This window comes from Abrus precatorius, unplaced genomic scaffold (genome assembly GCF_003935025.1).
Source record: "Abrus precatorius isolate BTA unplaced genomic scaffold, Abrus_2018 Scaffold4, whole genome shotgun sequence".
Lineage (NCBI taxonomy): Eukaryota > Viridiplantae > Streptophyta > Magnoliopsida > Fabales > Fabaceae > Abrus > Abrus precatorius.
In genome coordinates, this window is record NW_020874384.1 from 2,460,942 (window position 1) to 2,481,054 (window position 20,113).

Below are 20,113 nucleotides of genomic sequence, written 5' to 3' on the forward strand. Positions count from 1 at the left end.
AATCCATTGTGAGACACTGTTTGCCTAAACTTTATTTCCATCTTGAAGGTGGCAACTGAGTACCAAATTTACACTGAATTTCAAAGACAGCTATTTATGCCATGCCTCATGATTCGTATATATACCAAATGTAACATAGATTTAGGATGTTACATTCAATTCCTTCCTTTTTCAAGGAACTAGTAAGAGATCCGTGCGGGTTAATTACAATTAAATACACGATATATTTATCTTAATATTTTTTTATAAAGGTAAAATTAAACTGGAGAAAGACTGAGAACCAAAACTTCTTGTGAATTCCCATGAAATATGCCTAAATTATAAATGCATTAGAGCACCTTTAATGCTGGTTACTCTTAAAAAAGAAAAAGTAACCCATAAGGTAAATATGAAAGTAACTTTGTTTTATTGGAGAGCAATTCATTGTTGTGACTCCATAGTCTATTTGTTGAATAAAATAATTGCTGCTCTTAATCTTTGGCTGGTCTCACACCTGTAAACTAAAATTTTTTATTGCACCATAGTTACTTTTAAAATAAAGATGAATAATAATATATAAAAGTGTAATGTTGTTGAGTTGAAATAAGAAATTAATCAAATTACTTAAAATAATAAAAATAGTGTTACGTAATGAGAAAGTATGAAAAGTTATAAAATATCAATTTTAGCAACTTATAAGACTTGCTTGGATCAAGTTGTCCTTAGACAGAATCACAAATATGAACTTTTAAATTTATAGTTCGTAATTTTTTTTTCTAGATAAGAGGACAAGATTGATGATCATGCCAATTTTATTGGACTTGAATCCTCTCTCACCAACTGTTCCTCAACAAGAGGGAGAAAGAGACATGAGATAAAGTATCTCTTTCACTCTCTTGCTGAACAATATAGTTGTAGATAGTTTTGAGGAAATCTCACACCAATAACAAACACAATAATTGAAGATCATCATAACATTGAATTAGAATTTTGAGCTGTGGGCTAGGCTCGAAAACTAGTTCATCATCCCTTAACAAGGTTTTGGTGACAGAGAAGCTAGCTTTTCTGGCCCAACTTCTTGACTATTGTTGCCATGTACCTTCCTTGATACTCAGCAAGGGCCAGCTCTGTTTCACTTGCTTGCCTTGAGCCATCACCAGCAAAAACTCCAGCACCATATGGAGATCCACCTCTAATGGAGTCCATTTCAAACATTCCAGCACCGAAAGAATAACCAATAGGAACATAGAGCATTCCATGGTGGACTAACTGTGTGATTGCTGTCCATCTACAATGACAGTTCTATATGACATGTTACTAATTGATGGTTTGTCTCCCAATCATGATGCTGATTGCTGACTATTAAGGCATTACTTTACAATCAAATTAATAATATATTTTTTAATACATTTTGTCATTACATTCTTATTTATTTATTGACTAAAATTTATTTCGAAGTGCAGAAAAATAAAAGAAACTTGGTAAATTAAGAGTAAAACTCAATAATTTTTTAATAAATTTCAGCTAATAATAAAAAAATGTATTAAAAAAGTGTTTATTATTAGCATAATCTTCAACCAAATTAAGATCATCTAATCAAAAAGTGTTTCAACCATACTCCTCCACCTCTGACCCCACCCCCAATTTAATTATTTATTTTTTCAAAAACAAGACAACAATCCCTGCTCCTAGATCTAACAATTCATGCTCTAAAATTATTCACCAAGTTAAGACAATTTTTCAGTTCCACTGATTGGCACAAATTAACAGCTCATGTGGGATTATTCCAAACTTACTTTCTGGGTTTTGATGAACTATTATTGTTTAAGATAGAATAAGCACTTTTTGAAACAAGGTTCACTCAAATTAAAAATAGTTTAATGATTGTTTATTCTAAACAAAAACAACTAATCATAACATTCATATCCATAATCTCAACTCCTCACTAAACAAGTTCTGCAATACCTACTTTAGAACACCCACCTAGTTATTTATCTAAACCGACAAAACTCTTAATTATGAATTTATAATTGTTACTTTTTTTATAATTTCTTTAGCAGTCATATTTTGAACAGTTTCTGACTGATTGACAATGTAAAAAACTTTGTACTAAAGGTTTTTCATCAAGACTAAACTCAATTATACACAAACTTTTGAACTTGCATTAAAAGAGAAAATGAAGAGAGAGGCTCTAATTTTTGCATGCAATGCATGAATGAAGGGAGAATTTCTTACGCTGTGGTTTCTTGACCACCACCCTGAGTGCCAGTACTGACAAAGAAGCCAGCAGGCACACCAACCAGCTTCTGCTCTCTCCATAATTGACCTGTGGAATCAAAAAACGCCTTCATCTGCGCCGCCATGCTTCCATACCTTGTTGGAAACCCAAATAACAATCCATCAGCTTCCAACAACTTCTCTGCAGATATGAGTGGCACCTTTTCATCCTTCTCAGGTGCCTTCATGAGTTCCAACACCTCCTTAGACAGTGTCTCCACCACACGGTACAACAGCCCTTCAACTCCTTCAATTGAATCAACCCCCTTCTTCAAGGACTTTGCCAATGACTCCACATGACCATAGGTTGAGTAGAACACAATGAAAACTTTCAGCTTTTTCACTGCTTCTTGTGGTGGCTCTTCTTGGTTTGTGCTACTTGGGTCATCTCTTGGAATTAGGCTTTCAACACTGCCAGGATCATTCTTTTCTGTTCCTGAAATTGGTGCCTTTGTCTTGCTTGGAAAGCAACCACCTCCTTTCCCCATTGGAATTCACTTGGTATCAACACTTTCAAAAATATTTGCTAATAAAGCTTCTAAAACATCTAGAAATAAACTAATTCTTGTTTTACTTGCAAAGCAAGATACAAAAAAGACAGATATTTCAACAAGGAAACAGAAAGATTGATGTTATGAATCAAATGTTGGTTCTGAAAATTTGGATTATACAAAACAAAGAGACAGAGAGATGAGGAACAGTGTAACATGAACAAGTTTGGATTTGACTTCACTTAATGAGCTGTTTTAACTATTAAGAAAAGATGAATTAGAAAATGGCTATTGGCTGGCATCTAGCTCTTGAACCATAAAGAAAACTTGATATTATTTATTTAAGCTAATGTGGCATAAGCATCGTTCCTTAGAAAATTAAAATAGCCGAAGGAGACAAAAGAAATTGGCAAAGAATCAAATGATTTCGAGTGTGGACTGAATAGAGGTTAGTTGACACCTTTAACAAATAATATTAGTAAATGAAAATTTCCTTTTCATTGACAGTTTCAAACTTGAATAGCTTAAAGGATAATATTTCAATTTTTGTGGGGCGGGGCTAAGAAATTGACAATCCTGGTTATTCTTTCCTTTGAAAGATTCCAATTAAAATCTGTGAAAAGATTATGTTGTTTTTTTATCAATGTTGCAAGCCATTATTATTATCCAATTATTGGTAAGTTCTACCTAACTAATTCAGAGTTGGAATTATTCCTTTTACAAATACAAGTGCACAAGCTTCTTGCAAAATTTAAGTCAACAAAGACTTCATTTTCAGACTTTATGGTCATCAGTGACGTTTAAACATTTATAAGTGTTTGTGACAGATATATGCGTGTGTTTGTCCAAATATATTAGGAGCACCAATGAACTTGTGAGGGTGCTTCATGGCTTAAACCACATTCCTGGTTTTACTGTTGTTGAATCCTTTTTAAATTGTTGTTTCCCTAATCTTATCCTTCGTGAGTATGCAATAATTTTTAATAAATTTTTATTTTTATTTTTTATCTTTATCATGTCATCTATTTTATCTATCACTTCTTTTTTATCTGAAATTGTAAAAACTTTTATAAAATATTTTACAAGAATATCATTACTCGTTTTGAAGCATCTGTTAATATCTCAGATGCCAAATCATTGAAGTTCCTTCCCTCTGTATTCTAATAAATTAATACTGTATATAATTTTGATTTTATTTTTGGAAAAGTTAATTACAGAAGCAACTAGTATTAGTTGAAAAAGTGGACTTATGATATTTTTATTATTTTTTAAAGTGTGAAAAGAATATCAATTCAACAGCTATAGATGGCTTAACCCCTCTTCTTTTAAAAGATTAAATTTAGTGTATATTCAGATTATTAATTTTAGAAATTATAATCTGTTTCCATTAAAAAAAAAATAATCTGTTTATAATATTGTTATTTCATGTTTGGCAAAGTTGGTGGAAATCATGTCATAATCATAGATTATTTCTATTGGAAAGTAAAAGGTTTATTTAAAATAAATATAATTTTAGAAATTGTGATCAAAAGCCAACAATTTTTTTAGTTTTCTATTTCATCTCCTACAATTGATTGATTTAAATACAAAAGTAATTATTACAAATAGCTTTCATACTCTATTTTATAATTTTACTGTAAAAAAAACTAATTGTTTTAGATAATTCAAATGAAATCACTTTCCACCAAAAATATCTAAATATAAACTTGTTTTTCATAAATGATTATAACAATAATTTATATTTATACGCACACGATCACTAAAATAATTGGGTCCAAACATTGGTAGTTAACAGATTTGACTAATACGTATTTTCATAAGAAATAATACGTGTATGTATATGAAAACATCTCTGTGGCAGTACAAATATTAAAATGTCAATGTAATGAGAATTTTCCAAATGTTTACAAGTAATAAATACATAGCTAATAGTGCGTCAAATCAATCATACTTGCAAATAATTGGGCATTTTGCGAGACTTTGAATGACCCAAAGTTATATATATAATTTTTTATATTAGTATAATTCTAAAAACTATTATATTCAATTTAAATATTTTATTTAATTTATATTTAATAATTAATGAAATAATAATAATTCATTAAATTTAAATAAATAAAAACTTAAATAAAATATAAATTTTTTAAACTTACAATAATATATATATATATATATATATATATATAAAATATTAATCTATCATGTATTACGGATTATGAAGATGGGTTATTAATATGGATTTGGATGTTGAAATCTAAAGCACTTGACATTAACAAGATAAGTTAAAAAATACAAATTAATTAAATATTTATTTAATAGCGTACAATATAAAAATTTATATCATAAACTTAATTATAATTTATAAATAAAAAATTTATATAAATTATTTTTATAAAATTTACTTAAATTTTCAAAACACTTTCTAAAAGTTAAATATTTAAAGTTAGAACTTAAAATATGGAAACATGGAATGTTGAGACTTCTAGCCATCTAGCAGCAAAGAAGGGGATCAATGGGAGAAAGTTTTATAAATTTTTTATAGGGTTTTAAAAATTTGGAGAAAAGTTTGGTGTTTATTTTAGTATCTTTATATTTTACATTTTTAATAAATTAATGGAATTTAAATATATATTATATCTATCTTTTTATTATTTAATTTATAATGTTATTAAGAAATATCTCAAGATTTATCATATAGAATTAAAAATTAAACTTAAATCTATAAAATTTATCTTATTATCATTTTAACCTCGTATGAAAATATAACGTTCTTTCATCCTTAGCCATGCTTAACGAATCTTTATTTTTGTAATTTATATTTTAATATTTTATTTTAAGATAGTGTAAGGACTTTTTTTTTTAAACTCAAATTGAGGGTATTTACGTAATCAATGAATTCATATTTTATTTTAATATTTTAATCACACAAAAGTAATTATCTAATCCTTAATTATAATAATTAATTTAAATTATTATACTTATTCAATACTGTACTTAAAACAAAATAATTGTTTAAGTTGTCATAATCTTTGTAAAATTATAATTAATTTATTCTAAATGTTATTATTTTTCAATGTATTTTTTATATATGAAAGAAATCTAAATAATAATGTACACATGTTTGTATATTATTCGATATGAAACACCAATTTTTTTTTAATTAAAAAGGTATCATAGAATTTATCAAATATTTTTCTTTTGTTAATTTTGTCTCTTGTAAAATTTAAAAAAATTGAAGAAGAAAATTTTATACTAATTATACTTAATTACTTTTAATAACTTTATTTGTTTACTAAAAATATATAATAATAAATTATTTTATTTTTCCTTTATTTTCTTAAACAAATAAGGTGTCTCTTCTCTCAATTGAAATACTTTTCTTTCCTTCTTTAAACTAAAAAGTACCTCATGCAAGAAGGTTAGAATATTTTAGCATTAAACACCAAAATGTGACTTAGAATAAAACTTATTTTGAATCCAAGTTGACCTAACATCCCAGTTTTCGATCCGAGTAAAATTTTAGAGAAACTCTTATAGAAAAAATAAATTAATATAATAAATGAACTGTTTTATAAATTAAAAATAATTTATATTTTTTAATTTTTAAAAATATTTCATTTAACTTCTCTAAAATTTTAAAAAACAAATTATTTCTAACCTATAAAAAAATTATTTAATTTTATACTTTTCTCTAAGAATTTACCAAAACCTGAGTTCATCTTTACCAAATCAGTAACACATTGCTAAAGATTCTTATTTATGGGTTAATTTGAAACACAATTATCACTTATAGAGCAGAGAAAATTAGTTTGCTGATTTTCTTACGAATTTGTTTTATTAAATTCTGTTTATAATTTGAGATATTTCTCCTATTGAGCTTGCATAATTGCATAATATTATAAGAATTCACAACTAAACTAATAAATATTATTTTTATAACAAAAATTATTCGATATGTCAAAACACTTGGTGTCATTTAATCTTAATCTACATAAAATTATTGTCTATTTCTTTTTAACAGAAAAGTTATTAAATTTCAACCTATTCATTCTTAAATAAAAATGCATGTATTTTTTATATTTTTGATAGGTTTTATTTAAAATAATTATACATATTTCTTTAATAACTTGACATATTTTAAAGTATTTTTTAAATTAAAAAATGCTTATATTATACATAGAATACTTGTAAATTCTTGTGATATCTAAATTATACATACATAGAAATACAATTTGGGTAAAAAATCTGATGAAATATATTTCTTTAATTGCTTTAATTTTCTTTTAATATTTTATATAAATCATAATTTTATTTCTTCTAATGAATTAATTTAATAGTTTTTATTATTTAAAAAGTACAAAAAACTAAATTAATAATATATTAAATAATTTCCATTTTTTATTAAGTGCTTATTCTTTTAATAATTATCAATAAATATTAATTAAGTATTAAATAAAACATAAAAGACTTAATATCCGAAGAAAAATGTATTTAATGTTTATTTCATTAGTATTATGAAAGGAAAAAAATTCAAATTACAAATTGAGAAAAGTTTTAAAATTTCTATATGCTCATACCATTTAAAAATGTATTTAATGTTATATTTTTTTTATCTTGATAAATAGCTAAATATAAATTATATTATATATTATAAAATAAACGCACTCATACATAGTGAATAATAAGTATCATAAACACTTTGTTTTCGAGCCACACCACAGGTTTCTCCTCTTCTCTTCCTCTCGGATTTTCGATTCAGAGACGTAACATGTTCCTTCATATTCATCTAAACTTGTTTCAAACCACATTAAACTGGGCTTTCTCCTTTTATGTTCTTTAATATTCTTTCAATTGTGTTCTCTATTCTGCCATTCTAAAAAAGAAAAAAGAAATAAAAACATGTTCTTTATTCTGCATGTTATCTTCTGTGTTTTGATTTACTCTTAGTAGAATGTGTAAATACAACCTTTTATTTTTTGTGACATTTCTGATAATAAAAGATTCATTATTGTGGCCTTATGTTGAAACTTGAAAGATCTGTTATTTTTATTTTTTTAAGACAAGAATTAGGTAAAGTTGTTTAGGTGTAGTGGGTTCTGTTTATTAATCAAATTGATAATTTTGTTTTGATAATATGTGATAATATTAAATGTAAATATTTTACTAAAATAAAATTCTAATTTTAATTGATAAACAAGACTAACAATACCTACAAAATAACACTTAACGTTTTAGTCTTGTTAATCCACTATTTTCCTATTGATTATTTGGTTTTGGAATTGATATTATACCAATGAAAGAGGGTTTGAATGGTTTATGGTGGCTAGTTATCAGGAGCTTGGTTTGTGTTTAAATGGTTTAGTACACTTTGAAATCATGGTTCTTAAATTTTAAAAATTAAATTAAATTTATAAATTGTTATATCATTAAAAAAATTATTTTTATGATAATTACTTTAAAAGTTATATCTAATGTGTTATCTAATTAGGTGAGAATACAAATGCATCAAAATTAAACTCAAATTAAACACACAGATATATGAGGTAGAAAGAGACAAATATCATTAGTTTTAATTTTTTGTCAAGTCTATTCAATCTCATAGTCCCAGATAGGATCTGTCAAAATGAATCTACCATCCACAAGCAATCTTAATGTCAGTGGATTTGGTCATGTAATTGATTAAGAGGGAAAAAATACAAAGCAAGAAAAGCCTAAGATGTTGTGCACAAATAATGTCTGTATTCATCAGTTGCAACAGTAAGCCATAGTTTCAAATCAACCCGAGTCTCATTCGTTACTTGTGTCACATTTTTTTTCCTTAGCTTTCGTTTCTTTATGCTATTTATCCTCTCATTCCTAAACCTTTGATCTAAAAGCAATTTTTCACTAAAGCAGGTACTGAGTTCGTATCTTGATCTTGATGGAGTCGGAAGAAAACAAAAGATTTGGCGAACCCTACATAAATTCTGTGCCTCAAGATGTAAGCAAACATGTTAACATCTCAACAAAATATTTCTATCTGCAATGTACTCAGACCTGATAAATATTCTCTTGTTTTCATCAAATTTTCTTTCTCTAACAGGAAACAATGAACCTACCTCAACCTTTGCCACCACCTTGGTCTACTTCTAGGAAGGTCTCAAATTTTTTATTTTTTTAAACATCGTACACTTATGCTTATCCTTCAAGGGAAACAAACAACTGAGGCTCTGTATCACTTTTAACTAGGATTATCATGATTTTGGGTGTACTCCAACTTCAAGTCTAAATCAAGCTGGTTCTTACTTTTATCCCTCCTGGTTGGCAAATCAGGTAGTGATATACATATCCATGCATTTTATAGCTGATTGTCTATTTTAACTATGATGAAGGGACTACTCATGTGCCTTGTCTTCATGTTATATCTTGTTTGGTACAGACATGGAGCAAGCCACCTCAATATGATTCTCTTTATGATCATAGTAGGCTCTCCAATTACCCTATGGCAGCTGAGGTAACTCTAATTCCTTAATCATTTAATAAATTTATTAAGTGTAGTTTCTTTATTTTTTCCTTTCATAATTTCTGTTAAATTGAAGTTGCCAGTTGCTTTAGATTTGATGGAATATACATATTTTCTAGATTTTCTTCCACATTCTTTTACATGTAAATCGAAGTGTATATGTTTATACATTCACTAATGTATATAATACAACTATTTTTGAAGGTTGGTCAGGGCGCTCCATTAGCTTGTAAAGATAAAATACACGGGACTTTTGTCGAAAGCAACATGAATTCAATGTACACATTTAACAAGAGCTTACAACCTATTAGTGAAGTAACTGAGGAATCAAGAAAAAATGGGAAAAGATCTTTGATCCCACAAACCAACTGGGAAGGACTAAAATGGAGGTACATTTGTTCTTTTGGTGAACATAATCAATTCTTATTTTTCCTAACTTAATCTGCAAATCGATTGTGCACCAGTGCGGCAAGTGAAAGCATGGGAACACCAGTTAACAATTATTGTGGATCTACTAATTTTTCATTTAAGGTGCATATACATATAAGCAATGTATATCTATTTTGTCACCACTTATATTTAGAACTCATAAACAGTGATAATTTAACAAGGCACTAAAACATGCTAATGTTTTCATCTGTAATGGTTCAGAATGCCTATAATCTTTGTTCCTTCAGCTGCAGAATTTCCCTTCAACTGAGAAGCAGCAGTCCAGTATGATGCCTGGAAAGGGTATGTTTGAAGTTCATTGGTTTGTTATATGAAAGATGAAAATTCATGCTTTATGATTTATGAGTTTTGAGCAGGGGGAGGTGCACATGTGACTAGTATTGAAAACCGTAATGCTATTCATGAGAATAGAATTACTGCATCAGATCATCTTGAAGCAATTCTAGCTAAGCTGAATCAGAATTTGGGTACGGACCTCAATGCATCCGAAGCTAATCCTCAACTTGAAGACAAGGTACTCAAATTTTTTACGAAATTCAATTTAGGACTTTTTTAACCTCTTCAAATAAGAAAAATCATTCATATAATATTTACATTTAATATTAATTCTATAATTTTGATAAATAATATATTAAAAATTATTCATATTTTTTTAAGTAAAACGTATTTAATATTTTCTTCGTTTAAACAGAAGAATGAAAAAACACTTCATTGTTGCATGTGGTGTGATAAACACAAGACAATAATATAGATGACATATATTTATACACAAGGGGACATCTCCATTAGCTTGAGTAAAGTAATTTATATTTTTAATCTTTACTATGAGTTAGCTATAAAATATGGGGATTCAATTATTTTTGTATCCATTATTTTTATAGAAAGATTATTAAACATAAATATATGTAATGAAAAAGAATTGCATCAGCTATAAGTATAACTTTGTCATTCACCATGCTAATTATTTACTTGTCAAGTTTATTGGCATTTGCATGCAATCATCATTCTCTCTTTCCTAAATTGCTTCAGCTGCATTTACTTTGATAGGAAAGTGAAGAAACAAGACAACGAAAAAAACGGACACAAAATGAATCATGTAAAAGATCAAGGATGAAAAATAAGGTATCTATAATTTCCCAATTGAAATCTATTTTTTTTTTAATTAACACTGCTTGTGTATAATATTCCATTTTAAATGTAAATTGACTTAAAAAGAAAATTTTATTGTTTCGTACATATTTATTTACAGCATTTAATTATGTAAGTAGAGATTATATTAAGACGTACTGAATGATTCAAATTTTATCTTAACTGTCATACTTTATCATTCATTAACAATATTTTAATTATCTAGTTCTAATTATAATTTCTTCCTTCCTAAATCCTCTTCCAAAGAAGCATCCACTACTCACATACACTGATACAATACATATTTATGTTATATTTCTGAAAGTGTAATTATTATTTTTAAGTAGTAATTTTGTGATATTTTAATATATTTTATATCATATAATTAATTAAAAGAATATATTTATTCTTAAACTTTTTAATTAGGTAAATTTTTTGCGTAATCTAAAAAAAAATATATATATATATATATATATATATATATATATATATATAAAAGACAGAATCTTCTCATATCCATATAAATTTAAAAAAATTTATACTTGATCTGAACTTTTCATTTAATTTATATCTAACAGATTATAATTTATTATTTCACAAACCATTAAATGTAAATTAAATAAAAAACTCATATTGAGTGTAAGAGTTTTTAGACTTATGTTAAAAAAAGAAAAAGTTAAAAAATTTAAAGAATAGTGTTACAATGCATGCTTTAAAATCATATCTTTGACGAACCAGTAAGAAAGTAAAAAATTTTACCTTTTAGTCATCTATAGTAGTTTCTTTTTGGAAACAGATTATTTTTTAGCACTTTAATCATGTCTTTAAAGTTGATAAATATATGTATTGTTATCCGTTATTTGTATGTTTCATCTTGGCAGAAGGAACATGAAGAGCTAAGTAAAACCGTGGACCATCTTAGTCTCAAAAACTCTCTACTCAAGAAAAAGATCCATGACCTTTCTCATGAGTGTGAGGAGCTCACAAATGAAAACAATTCCTTACTGGTTTGCCATTTAAATCCCTAGTTGTTCAGTTATTTACCCTTTAATTATAGGTTTTTAAGTTGATTGACTTAAATACTTAGATTCCCATAATAAATAAATAATGAATGAATGAATGGTCCCCATGTTACGTTCAATCTTTGAAGCAGTTTGAATAGATCCAACTAATTATATACTGAAAGCTAAAACGCACAGATTTTATCTAAAAGGAGACACATGGGACACTTATGTTGCTTTATTTTGCATGATATTTAGCATCTGATTTGGTGTGTTGTGGGGACAGGAAGAACTGGTTGAGAAGTATGGGCTAGAAACAATAGTGAATCTTATGAACACAAAGCCTACGTGACTTCGTTGCTGGTGATGATTGAAGCTGAAACAACAGTTGATGATGTAATTTACAACTTATCATAACTTATCATTTTAACATTATTACAGGTCGAACAGGAGTTTACTCCTAAAATATAAACAAATGTTAAGGGGCATAGTAACGTTATTATTTATTATCTAGTAACTTTCAAAATATTTTCATAGAAATTTATAATACTTCCCAGGTTGTTGGATCAACATTAAGACCTTGTTATGGATCTTTGAGAAGCTTGTTTGTGCCAAATTTCCTTCCCTCCTTTATCTGCTGCATTTTTACAATATTCATGGAAAGGAAGATAGGATAGTGACTTTATGAAAACTTTGGGTTATTATACTATGAGCTTGGACAAAAAAAAATCAACTAGAATTAAATCAATGAATAATAGACCGATAAATTTACCAATTCAATGATCAATCCACTTTAAAAATATAGATAAAAAAACTCCCATACAAGATTTTTCACGTACTGAAGGACAAAATAGGTCAGTTACCTTAAGTTGCAAAAGGATCTTCTAAATTGCAAGAAAGAAGGGAAAAGTGTCAGAAATAAGTAGGTTAAAGGAGAGAGTGAAAATAGGAAGGTAAAATGAAGAGAAGGGAGGGCATTTTCATTCCAAGCAGGGAGTGGAAAATTAACTCCAAATTTATTTAGAACAAAACGGCATCGTTTCCGATCTATATGGGTAATCCATGTGGCACTTGTTGATACATATGTGTAGTCCACATGCCTGCTTGATGATTTCATTACACTGGCTTCATAGTTGTCAACGAAAGGATTATATTGTCAAGAATTTGTCACATTTGGGAACTAAAACTACACACGTTTAGGAACCAAATTAACACAAACAAGTTATTATTTTCGAAGACTAAATTATTCAAATTCTTTTTTTGGTATTAACTATTCAAATTCTTTAAAACTATTCTCTACACTACTTTCTCCCTCTGTTAATGTCCTCTCATTTAATTTGACGGAATTAGATCACTGCTATTCTTGAATAATAAGATATAGCCATGTTGAAAAGAAAAAGCTACTATTTTTTATCAAGTATAATCAATAGATCCTACAACTAACCCTATTATGAGTCCTTATTAAATGAAAATTGTGTCTTGTTTCCAACATGATATTTCCTATACTCCACAACAGGAAAGGATCCACATTGTAACATTGCATGTATATATTTTCCAATGTGAATATGCGGTTGAGATGAAAACAACAAAAGCTTTAAATTGGCATACAGCAAATATTACAGAAGAAATCTTACGTAAGCCCCCCTACAGCAAGCACAAAAAACAAAACAAAAGAAAAACTGAACAATATCAAATGGGGCAAAAAGCATAACTCAATGTGCTCATAAAATGATATCTTTTTTGACCTACATGTATGCTTATAACTAATAAAAGCTACTGAAAAACTGTTCTAAACAATTAAGACACCATGAGAGTATACCCTCAGCTGCAGAGGCGAGGTTACCAATCTGAGCCATCAGGGAAAGGTTTGAGAGCATCCTGCTTCCCATTAACATAGTATTCAACAATTGCTTTCATTCTAGGAAGCTTATCAGGGTGGTAATTCACATGAATAATTACGGGCTTCAATTTGCTGAGATTAGCATCATTCCTCACTGTCTTGAACAGAACCTTGCTGTTCATAAAGAGATAGAAATCCATAGTTCGTCTGGCAGCATGGAGCCCATCATAACCAGGATGTGAGGGGAAAGAGAGTTCCTCATTGAAAACAGCCTGGTCCCATGCATTCTCCTTGGAAAGTCGTGTTGCCACACGATCCAAAAGCTCAATTGAAGGGAGTGTCGGTCTGATATAGAAGAAACCAGAGTTGTACACCCATATCCTCATAGTATGAGCAAATCGAGCCCAACCCATTGCAGGTTCATCAAAAACATCGTTATAGCCATAGGCTGTCATGTTATTATGCCCATCACTCATGGATTCCACATCTGAATCCCGGTATAGATAATCAAAAGGATTCTGAAAATATAGAATGTCAACATCTGATAGAAGAACACTATATCCCAACTGCAAAAATTCTCTTAGAATACGAAATTTAAGAGCAGAGACAGCATGGTTCCCCCCTGCTCTTCCAATGGCATCAACACTGTCATCTGGGTCTCTTCTATACACTGGGACTTGATTTGATTCACAAAACTTTGCAATCTCGTCATCTAAAGCAACAACTAGATAATTGGGTATGCCAACTCTCTTGATATTAGTGAACCAGACTTCCAACATTTCCTTCACATTGCCATTTGCAAGTGCAACTATAAGCTCCCGATTAACTGCAACTTTCTCTAAGATCTTTGCCAATCTGGGGTTCACAGATTCATCAGGAACAACAGTAGGGTTGATTCTTAATCCTTTTACAGTACCAAAAGGTCCTGCTTTGGGCTGTTTACCCAATGCAAGAAACTGCTTTTGCGCCTGGTCTTTCCCTTGCTCTGCAAGCCGAAGCCTTTCAGTCAATTCCCTCACCTGTTTCTTCAGTTCAGCATTTTTCTCTGATACCGCGACAAACTCTGATTTCAACATGTTGGTCCGATCTGAGGATTCACATCCAGCTGAATTTCCCTGACAAAAAACAAAATTCACCATAAAAACGATGTTGTTATGCTTCACACCGAAAGATACTAATCCTATAAACCAATCACATTAGCCACAACTCCAATCAACTTACAAATAAAATTCCACTTTGACATGTACGCCAAAAAAGTGCTTTATAGTTTATCCCTAGGCAGGAAAATCTACCAAACAGACAGTTTTTACTTCAAGATCAACCAATGTAGGCAAAAAGGCAATATTGAACCAAACACTGAAAACTAGCATCATGACAAGCAAAAGTGACAAATGTTAAAATCTTAAAAGAGGGGAAAAAGTTTGTTTGTTTCTCCAGGGCTATAATGAGGGTGAACAGATCCAAAGTTAGTACAATCAGCAAGATCAAACACAATTCAACAATGATACAAAAGAAGCAGTTGGTCAGAACAGAGGAATTCCCAGTCAACGAAAACCAAAGAAGAGACCGAGATTGAGATGAGACCCACAAGTTGAAAGAGAGAAAGAGCAAAAGCTAAAGTCTTTGAAGAAAATGGAACCTGGGTCTTGGATCCCGCAAGTGGAAGATTGCGATTAGGGTTGGTGACAGTGTTAGAAACGAAGAAGCCATTGGGGAACAAGAAAGCGAAGATGCACCCAATAAGGATCCCAATTGCTACTGCGGTTACGACCCTTGATTTGCGTAGAAAATGTGTGTTGTTCCTCATCAAGGGTCCTTCTCTGTCTCTGCGTCCAATCATTGTCCCCCCTCAAACCCCGAGATGAAATGGTGATTTTTGTGGTTCTTGGGTTTTCACTATTTGGGATTAAGCGGAAAGAACAATGGAGCAATCAGGATTGTTGTTGTGATCATGAGCATTCCCTTTGATGTTGGTAAGTGATTGCGATTCAGCTACAAGTTTCTCAGATTCTTCTTATACCCTCACCTAACGTTTTTCGTGGAATACTTCTTCATGAAAGTGAAAGAAGACAATTGAGGAAAAGATACCAAAGCGCAAGTTGAGAGCTGAAATGCATATTTTATAGTATTTTTCCAATTAAAAATATCATATCCTCTTACCAACCTGAATACAATTTTTCAATATATAATTTCCTCTTTGAAGCTAACAATTTGTGCAAATTTATTTTTTGAATCAAATTAATATTTTTATTTTTTATTTAATTGTAATTCACGTCCGTAAGTTAATTGGAATTTAAACTAAAAATTTTTAAATTATGATGACAAAATCCTAAAATTCTAACTTTGGGGATCAAAAGCAAAATTGATATAAAAGTTGTATATGATATATAAAATTTTCAAATATAATATAAAACAACTCAAATAATATGATTCAACGCCATAATTACTTATTACAATATATTTATAAAATTTTCATTGCATTCAATAAATATGAAAGAATTATTTCACCTTTTATATTTGAAAATTTATGAAAACTGTATTGTAAAATAAATAGTAATTATTATAAATTTTAATACCAATATATATATATATATCATTAAATACTATATTTATTAAATATAATATAAATATATTTAAATAATATGATTAAATGCTATATTCATCTAGTATAATATGTTTGACTTTTTATATTTATAAAAGGTATTAAAAATTGTATTATTAAATAATTAGTAAGTATTATTTAGTCTTTAATATAACGTTATTAATTTTTTAATGGCATGTCTCACTCTTGTTGACTATGATAATAATAGTTACGAGTTTTTAAAAATAATACTATTAATAAATTATAGAAATTTGAAAAGTAAAATATTTAATTTTATTCTTACAGATTAATAATGTTTTTAATGTGATTCTATAAATTATGTAATTTATTTTATATCAATTTTTATATAAATTTTAATTAATAAATTTAATTTGTTATTATTAAATACATAAAATAAAAGTATGATGAATAAAAAATTTTGAAATAATTTTAAATTTATGTTTATATGAATTTGATTTTATTATTTCAGAATTTTTTATGAATAAATATAACTGAAAATAAGAATAGTTTTAACACATGTGTTTGAAGTTAACATAACTCATAATAAATTACATAAATCAACAATCAAACTAAGAAATATTTTTTTATTAAATTTATCAATTTATGTTTGTTACATTTTGTGCATTTATTTTTATTATTTAAAAATATTTTTTTTCTGAATAATAAGAAAAATCATAAAAATGTTAAATATGTTTCTTTTGTATAATTTTTACAGTGTGTTCTATTTATTTAATAATAAAATTTATAATTATCAAAGTAAAATATTTATTAGAAAAAAAAGTCAAATATTTAATATATTAAATTGAGTAAAATACACTTTCTTTCTCCGTAAGATATAAATGTTATATTATCATTCCTTCTTATTATAAATAATATTATTTAACTCATTTAGTTTTAAACCGTTACATATATTTTGTAAAAGATTATATATATATATATATATATATATAAATTTATTATTGACTTATATTATAACTTTTATTCGTATGTTTTAATTAAAATTGTTTTACGTTATACTTTTTTAAAAAAATATGTTTTTTTTAAATCATATATATTTTTTGAAAAAAATAATTTTATTTGAGTCAGCTATAACTTTATGAATAAATAAAAAATTTAAATACTTAACACAACTGTATTTAATAAAAATTGAATTCAAAATCATAAATTAACTTATAACAACTTACGTCTACATAGTTAATGGTAAAAGTTGTTTATACCTGTGATTTTTTTTAAAAAAATTATTTTTTATTATTTAACGGCAAGATAAGTCTTAATAACTCTTATAACAACAATAAATACTAATATTTCAAAAATAAACACATTAACCTTGTTGAATTTCTTGAAAATTTGATGAAGAAAATGTAAAATTTATTCAAAATAGTATTTTAATACAAGAAAATAGTAAATGAATTAAATTATTACGTTTTTTTTAAGGAGAAGTGTTATGATATTTTAAAATAAATAGAAGAGATCTCTCTCTCTATATATATATATATAATTGCATATCTAATTTACTTTATTTTAAAATAACCATACCTAACAAAGACAAATCCATCCTAATCTTACATTATTATATTATAAACAAGCACAAATTTAAAAATGATTGTGACTTGAAGATTAAATTGAGATACGTGCTACTTGTGAGGTGGAGGTAACCGACAATCATATATGGTGTGAAACTGTTGTCACAGTGAGCATGACTATGTGCAGTGAGCGCACCGGTTATAATTTGAAATAGAATGTACGGAAAGTGTTGTTTGTGATTGATTATGTTTGTGTAGAAAGTGTTAGAATACATGTGGAGTATATAAGGTGAGTCCCTATATTTTTCAGGTGACTAAGACGATCAGCACTGGGCTCAATAAAGAGATAGATGAAACTGCTATAAGGCTTAGATTTTATTTTGAAATTACGATATAATTGAATTAGTCTTGTAACAGTCATTGATATAAACTTGTAATCCTTTATTATTTTGAGATGCTTGATAAAACTCTGATGAAAAATTTTATTATTCTTATTTTATAAAATTTATTATTTTAAAATTAAATTAAGGTGTTACATTTGTGATAAGTCCTTACAAATTTTTTTGTTAGGATGTAGTTTCTAAAAAGTTAGAAATTTAGAATTTAGTCCTCTTACTATCAACTTTTTTTTATTAAGTGTTGTACTGACGAACAGAAAGTCAGTTCAGCACTACTACTTGTCATGTCACATCATTTATTTTGTAATATTTTATTATTTAAAATAAATATTTATAAAAAATCCTTAACATATTTTATATATTTATAAAACAAACATTCTTCTTCCTCCCCAATCCCCTCCCTTTTCAACCAGCGGAAGCTCCACTTTTCTCATCTTAACCCTTATCTTCTTCAGTCTCTCCTTCTCAACCCCTCCACGCCTACCGTCAACCTCCCCGCAGACCTTTCTCATCCCCTACTCCCAAACCCACTCCAACCTTCACCCCTTCACTATGACCTCACGTTTACTCCCTTCTCCTCAACCCCTCCACCTCCACCTCCACCTCCACCACCAAACTCCCGCTGCAGTCCCTATCCTTCCTCTCCCTCCCTCCCCATTCCCCAACTTCCAAACCCATCTCAAACCTTCACTCCTTCACCATGACTTTCACATTCAATCCTTCCTCCTCAACCCCTCCATTCTCACCGTCAATCTCCCTACAATTCCTCCCCATCCTCCCACTTCTAAACTCATCCCCAACCTTCACCCCTCCGCAAACCTCCTAAGAAATTTTAATTACCTAATCTCTCCTAATTCGAGTTAAATTTCTAGTAAAGCAATAAAACTATATGTTCACAAAGTTCGTGTGTGCGATCCCAAATTCAAAGCCACTTTTCGTTAACAAACACCAAGCAACGTGCTTAAAAATCCATTCATTTTTAATGATAATTTGAGTGAGGAAGGGAGGAATTATGTAGAAAGAGTGGATCCGGGAGGTTGTGGACTATCTAAGAGACTGCTATCATAGCCGACCTTACAAGAGTTAGAGCTACAGAAGAGAAAAGAAGAGGATCTTTTTATAAATTTTAAAAATTTGTCAAAGTTTTTTTATAAATATTTATTTTAAATAATAAAATATTATAAAATAAATGATATGACATATATTACTGAATTAATTTTTCATTTACCAGCTTAACACTTAATAGAGAAAAATTGATAGAATAGACTAAATTCTAAATTTCTAACTTTACAAACTACATCTTAACAAAAAAATTTATAAAAACTTATTACAAAATGACTTATATTTATATGAACAAATAACATATTTAAGCCAAAAAATTAATATAAAAATAAATAAAACTCATTTTATATTACATATATTACAATGTAAGTTGCAATGACAGAACGAATTGATTCACAAAATTTGCCAAAAGGATGCAGGATGTTCAATCCTTCAAAAGTACAATAATAGATGAATGATGAATCCTCAAACATTCACAACTCACATGACAAGCATAATATACATAAATTATAATTATACAGTTGTTCACGCACATGATGGGCACATATAATCATGAAACAGGACAACGAAGTTGCCAAAACGAGTTGTTGTTGTTGAATCAATTTTCAACTACATAGCATGCAATTGTGAATTCAAGGGTAGTAAAATTGAATCAATTTTTAATTTCTTGTTTGTTTATTAAAAAACAAAGTGATAGCCTAAGAACACAAAGTGATAGCCTAAGGTTGAAATTTAACTGCAGATGATCATTAGCTATTGACAGAAATTAAGCCTTAGTCTATTGACATCACATTGACACAAAGTTACAGAAGAGATTGAAATCCAACGAGTTCAGAATTATATTCTTTATTGTTTGCCAT

General features: G+C 28.3%; 3 protein-coding genes across 4 annotated transcripts; 1 reads left to right on the forward strand and 2 right to left on the reverse strand.

Moving 5' to 3' along the window:
• Nucleotides 1-994: 994 nt before the first annotated feature.
• Nucleotides 995-2,881, reverse strand: LOC113864944 (probable NAD(P)H dehydrogenase (quinone) FQR1-like 2). Of its 2 annotated transcripts, XM_027499207.1 has the most exons (3): nucleotides 2,717-2,881; nucleotides 2,215-2,599; nucleotides 995-1,267 (listed from the first exon to the last, which is right to left on the reverse strand). In XM_027499207.1, exons 1-3 carry the CDS (start codon nucleotides 2,742-2,744, stop codon nucleotides 1,036-1,038), a joined length of 645 nt encoding a protein of 214 aa, XP_027355008.1. In that variant the 5' UTR covers nucleotides 2,745-2,881; the 3' UTR covers nucleotides 995-1,035. The 2 variants fall into 2 exon arrangements, with proteins under 2 accessions (XP_027355008.1, XP_027355007.1); XM_027499206.1 differs by having other exon boundaries at nucleotides 2,215-2,881.
• Nucleotides 2,882-8,667: 5,786 nt separating this feature from the next.
• LOC113865175 (G-box-binding factor 1-like) lies at nucleotides 8,668-12,180 on the forward strand. Its single transcript, XM_027499567.1, has 10 exons — nucleotides 8,668-8,727; nucleotides 8,830-8,883; nucleotides 8,976-9,059; nucleotides 9,166-9,240; nucleotides 9,454-9,638; nucleotides 9,714-9,780; nucleotides 9,927-9,981; nucleotides 10,056-10,213; nucleotides 11,709-11,834; nucleotides 12,115-12,180. The coding sequence occupies exons 1-10, from the start codon at nucleotides 8,668-8,670 to the stop codon at nucleotides 12,178-12,180; spliced, it is 930 nt and encodes a 309-aa protein (XP_027355368.1).
• Nucleotides 12,181-13,402: 1,222 nt separating this feature from the next.
• Nucleotides 13,403-15,756, reverse strand: LOC113865221 (arabinosyltransferase RRA2-like). The gene is made up of 2 exons (XM_027499629.1): nucleotides 15,308-15,756; nucleotides 13,403-14,783 (listed from the first exon to the last, which is right to left on the reverse strand). The coding sequence occupies exons 1-2, from the start codon at nucleotides 15,506-15,508 to the stop codon at nucleotides 13,668-13,670; spliced, it is 1,317 nt and encodes a 438-aa protein (XP_027355430.1). The 5' UTR covers nucleotides 15,509-15,756; the 3' UTR covers nucleotides 13,403-13,667.
• Nucleotides 15,757-20,113: the final 4,357 nt, after the last annotated feature.

Coding starts and splice junctions, on each gene's coding strand:
- LOC113864944 (XM_027499206.1), bottom strand. CDS start 2,744: ATGGGGAAAGGAGGTGGTTGCTTTCCAAGCAAGACAAAGGCACCAATT. Junction 1,268..2,214: donor GGTGGTCAAGAAACCACAGC/GTAAGAAATTCT, acceptor CTGTCATTGTAG/ATGGACAGCAATCACACAGT.
- LOC113865175 (XM_027499567.1), top strand. CDS start 8,668: ATGGAGTCGGAAGAAAACAAAAGATTTGGCGAACCCTACATAAATTCT. Junction 8,884..8,975: donor CTTGGTCTACTTCTAGGAAG/GTCTCAAATTTT, acceptor ACTTTTAACTAG/GATTATCATGATTTTGGGTG. Junction 9,639..9,713: donor TGGGAAGGACTAAAATGGAG/GTACATTTGTTC, acceptor ATTGTGCACCAG/TGCGGCAAGTGAAAGCATGG.
- LOC113865221 (XM_027499629.1), bottom strand. CDS start 15,508: ATGATTGGACGCAGAGACAGAGAAGGACCCTTGATGAGGAACAACACA. Junction 14,784..15,307: donor TTGCGGGATCCAAGACCCAG/GTTCCATTTTCT, acceptor GTTTTTTGTCAG/GGAAATTCAGCTGGATGTGA.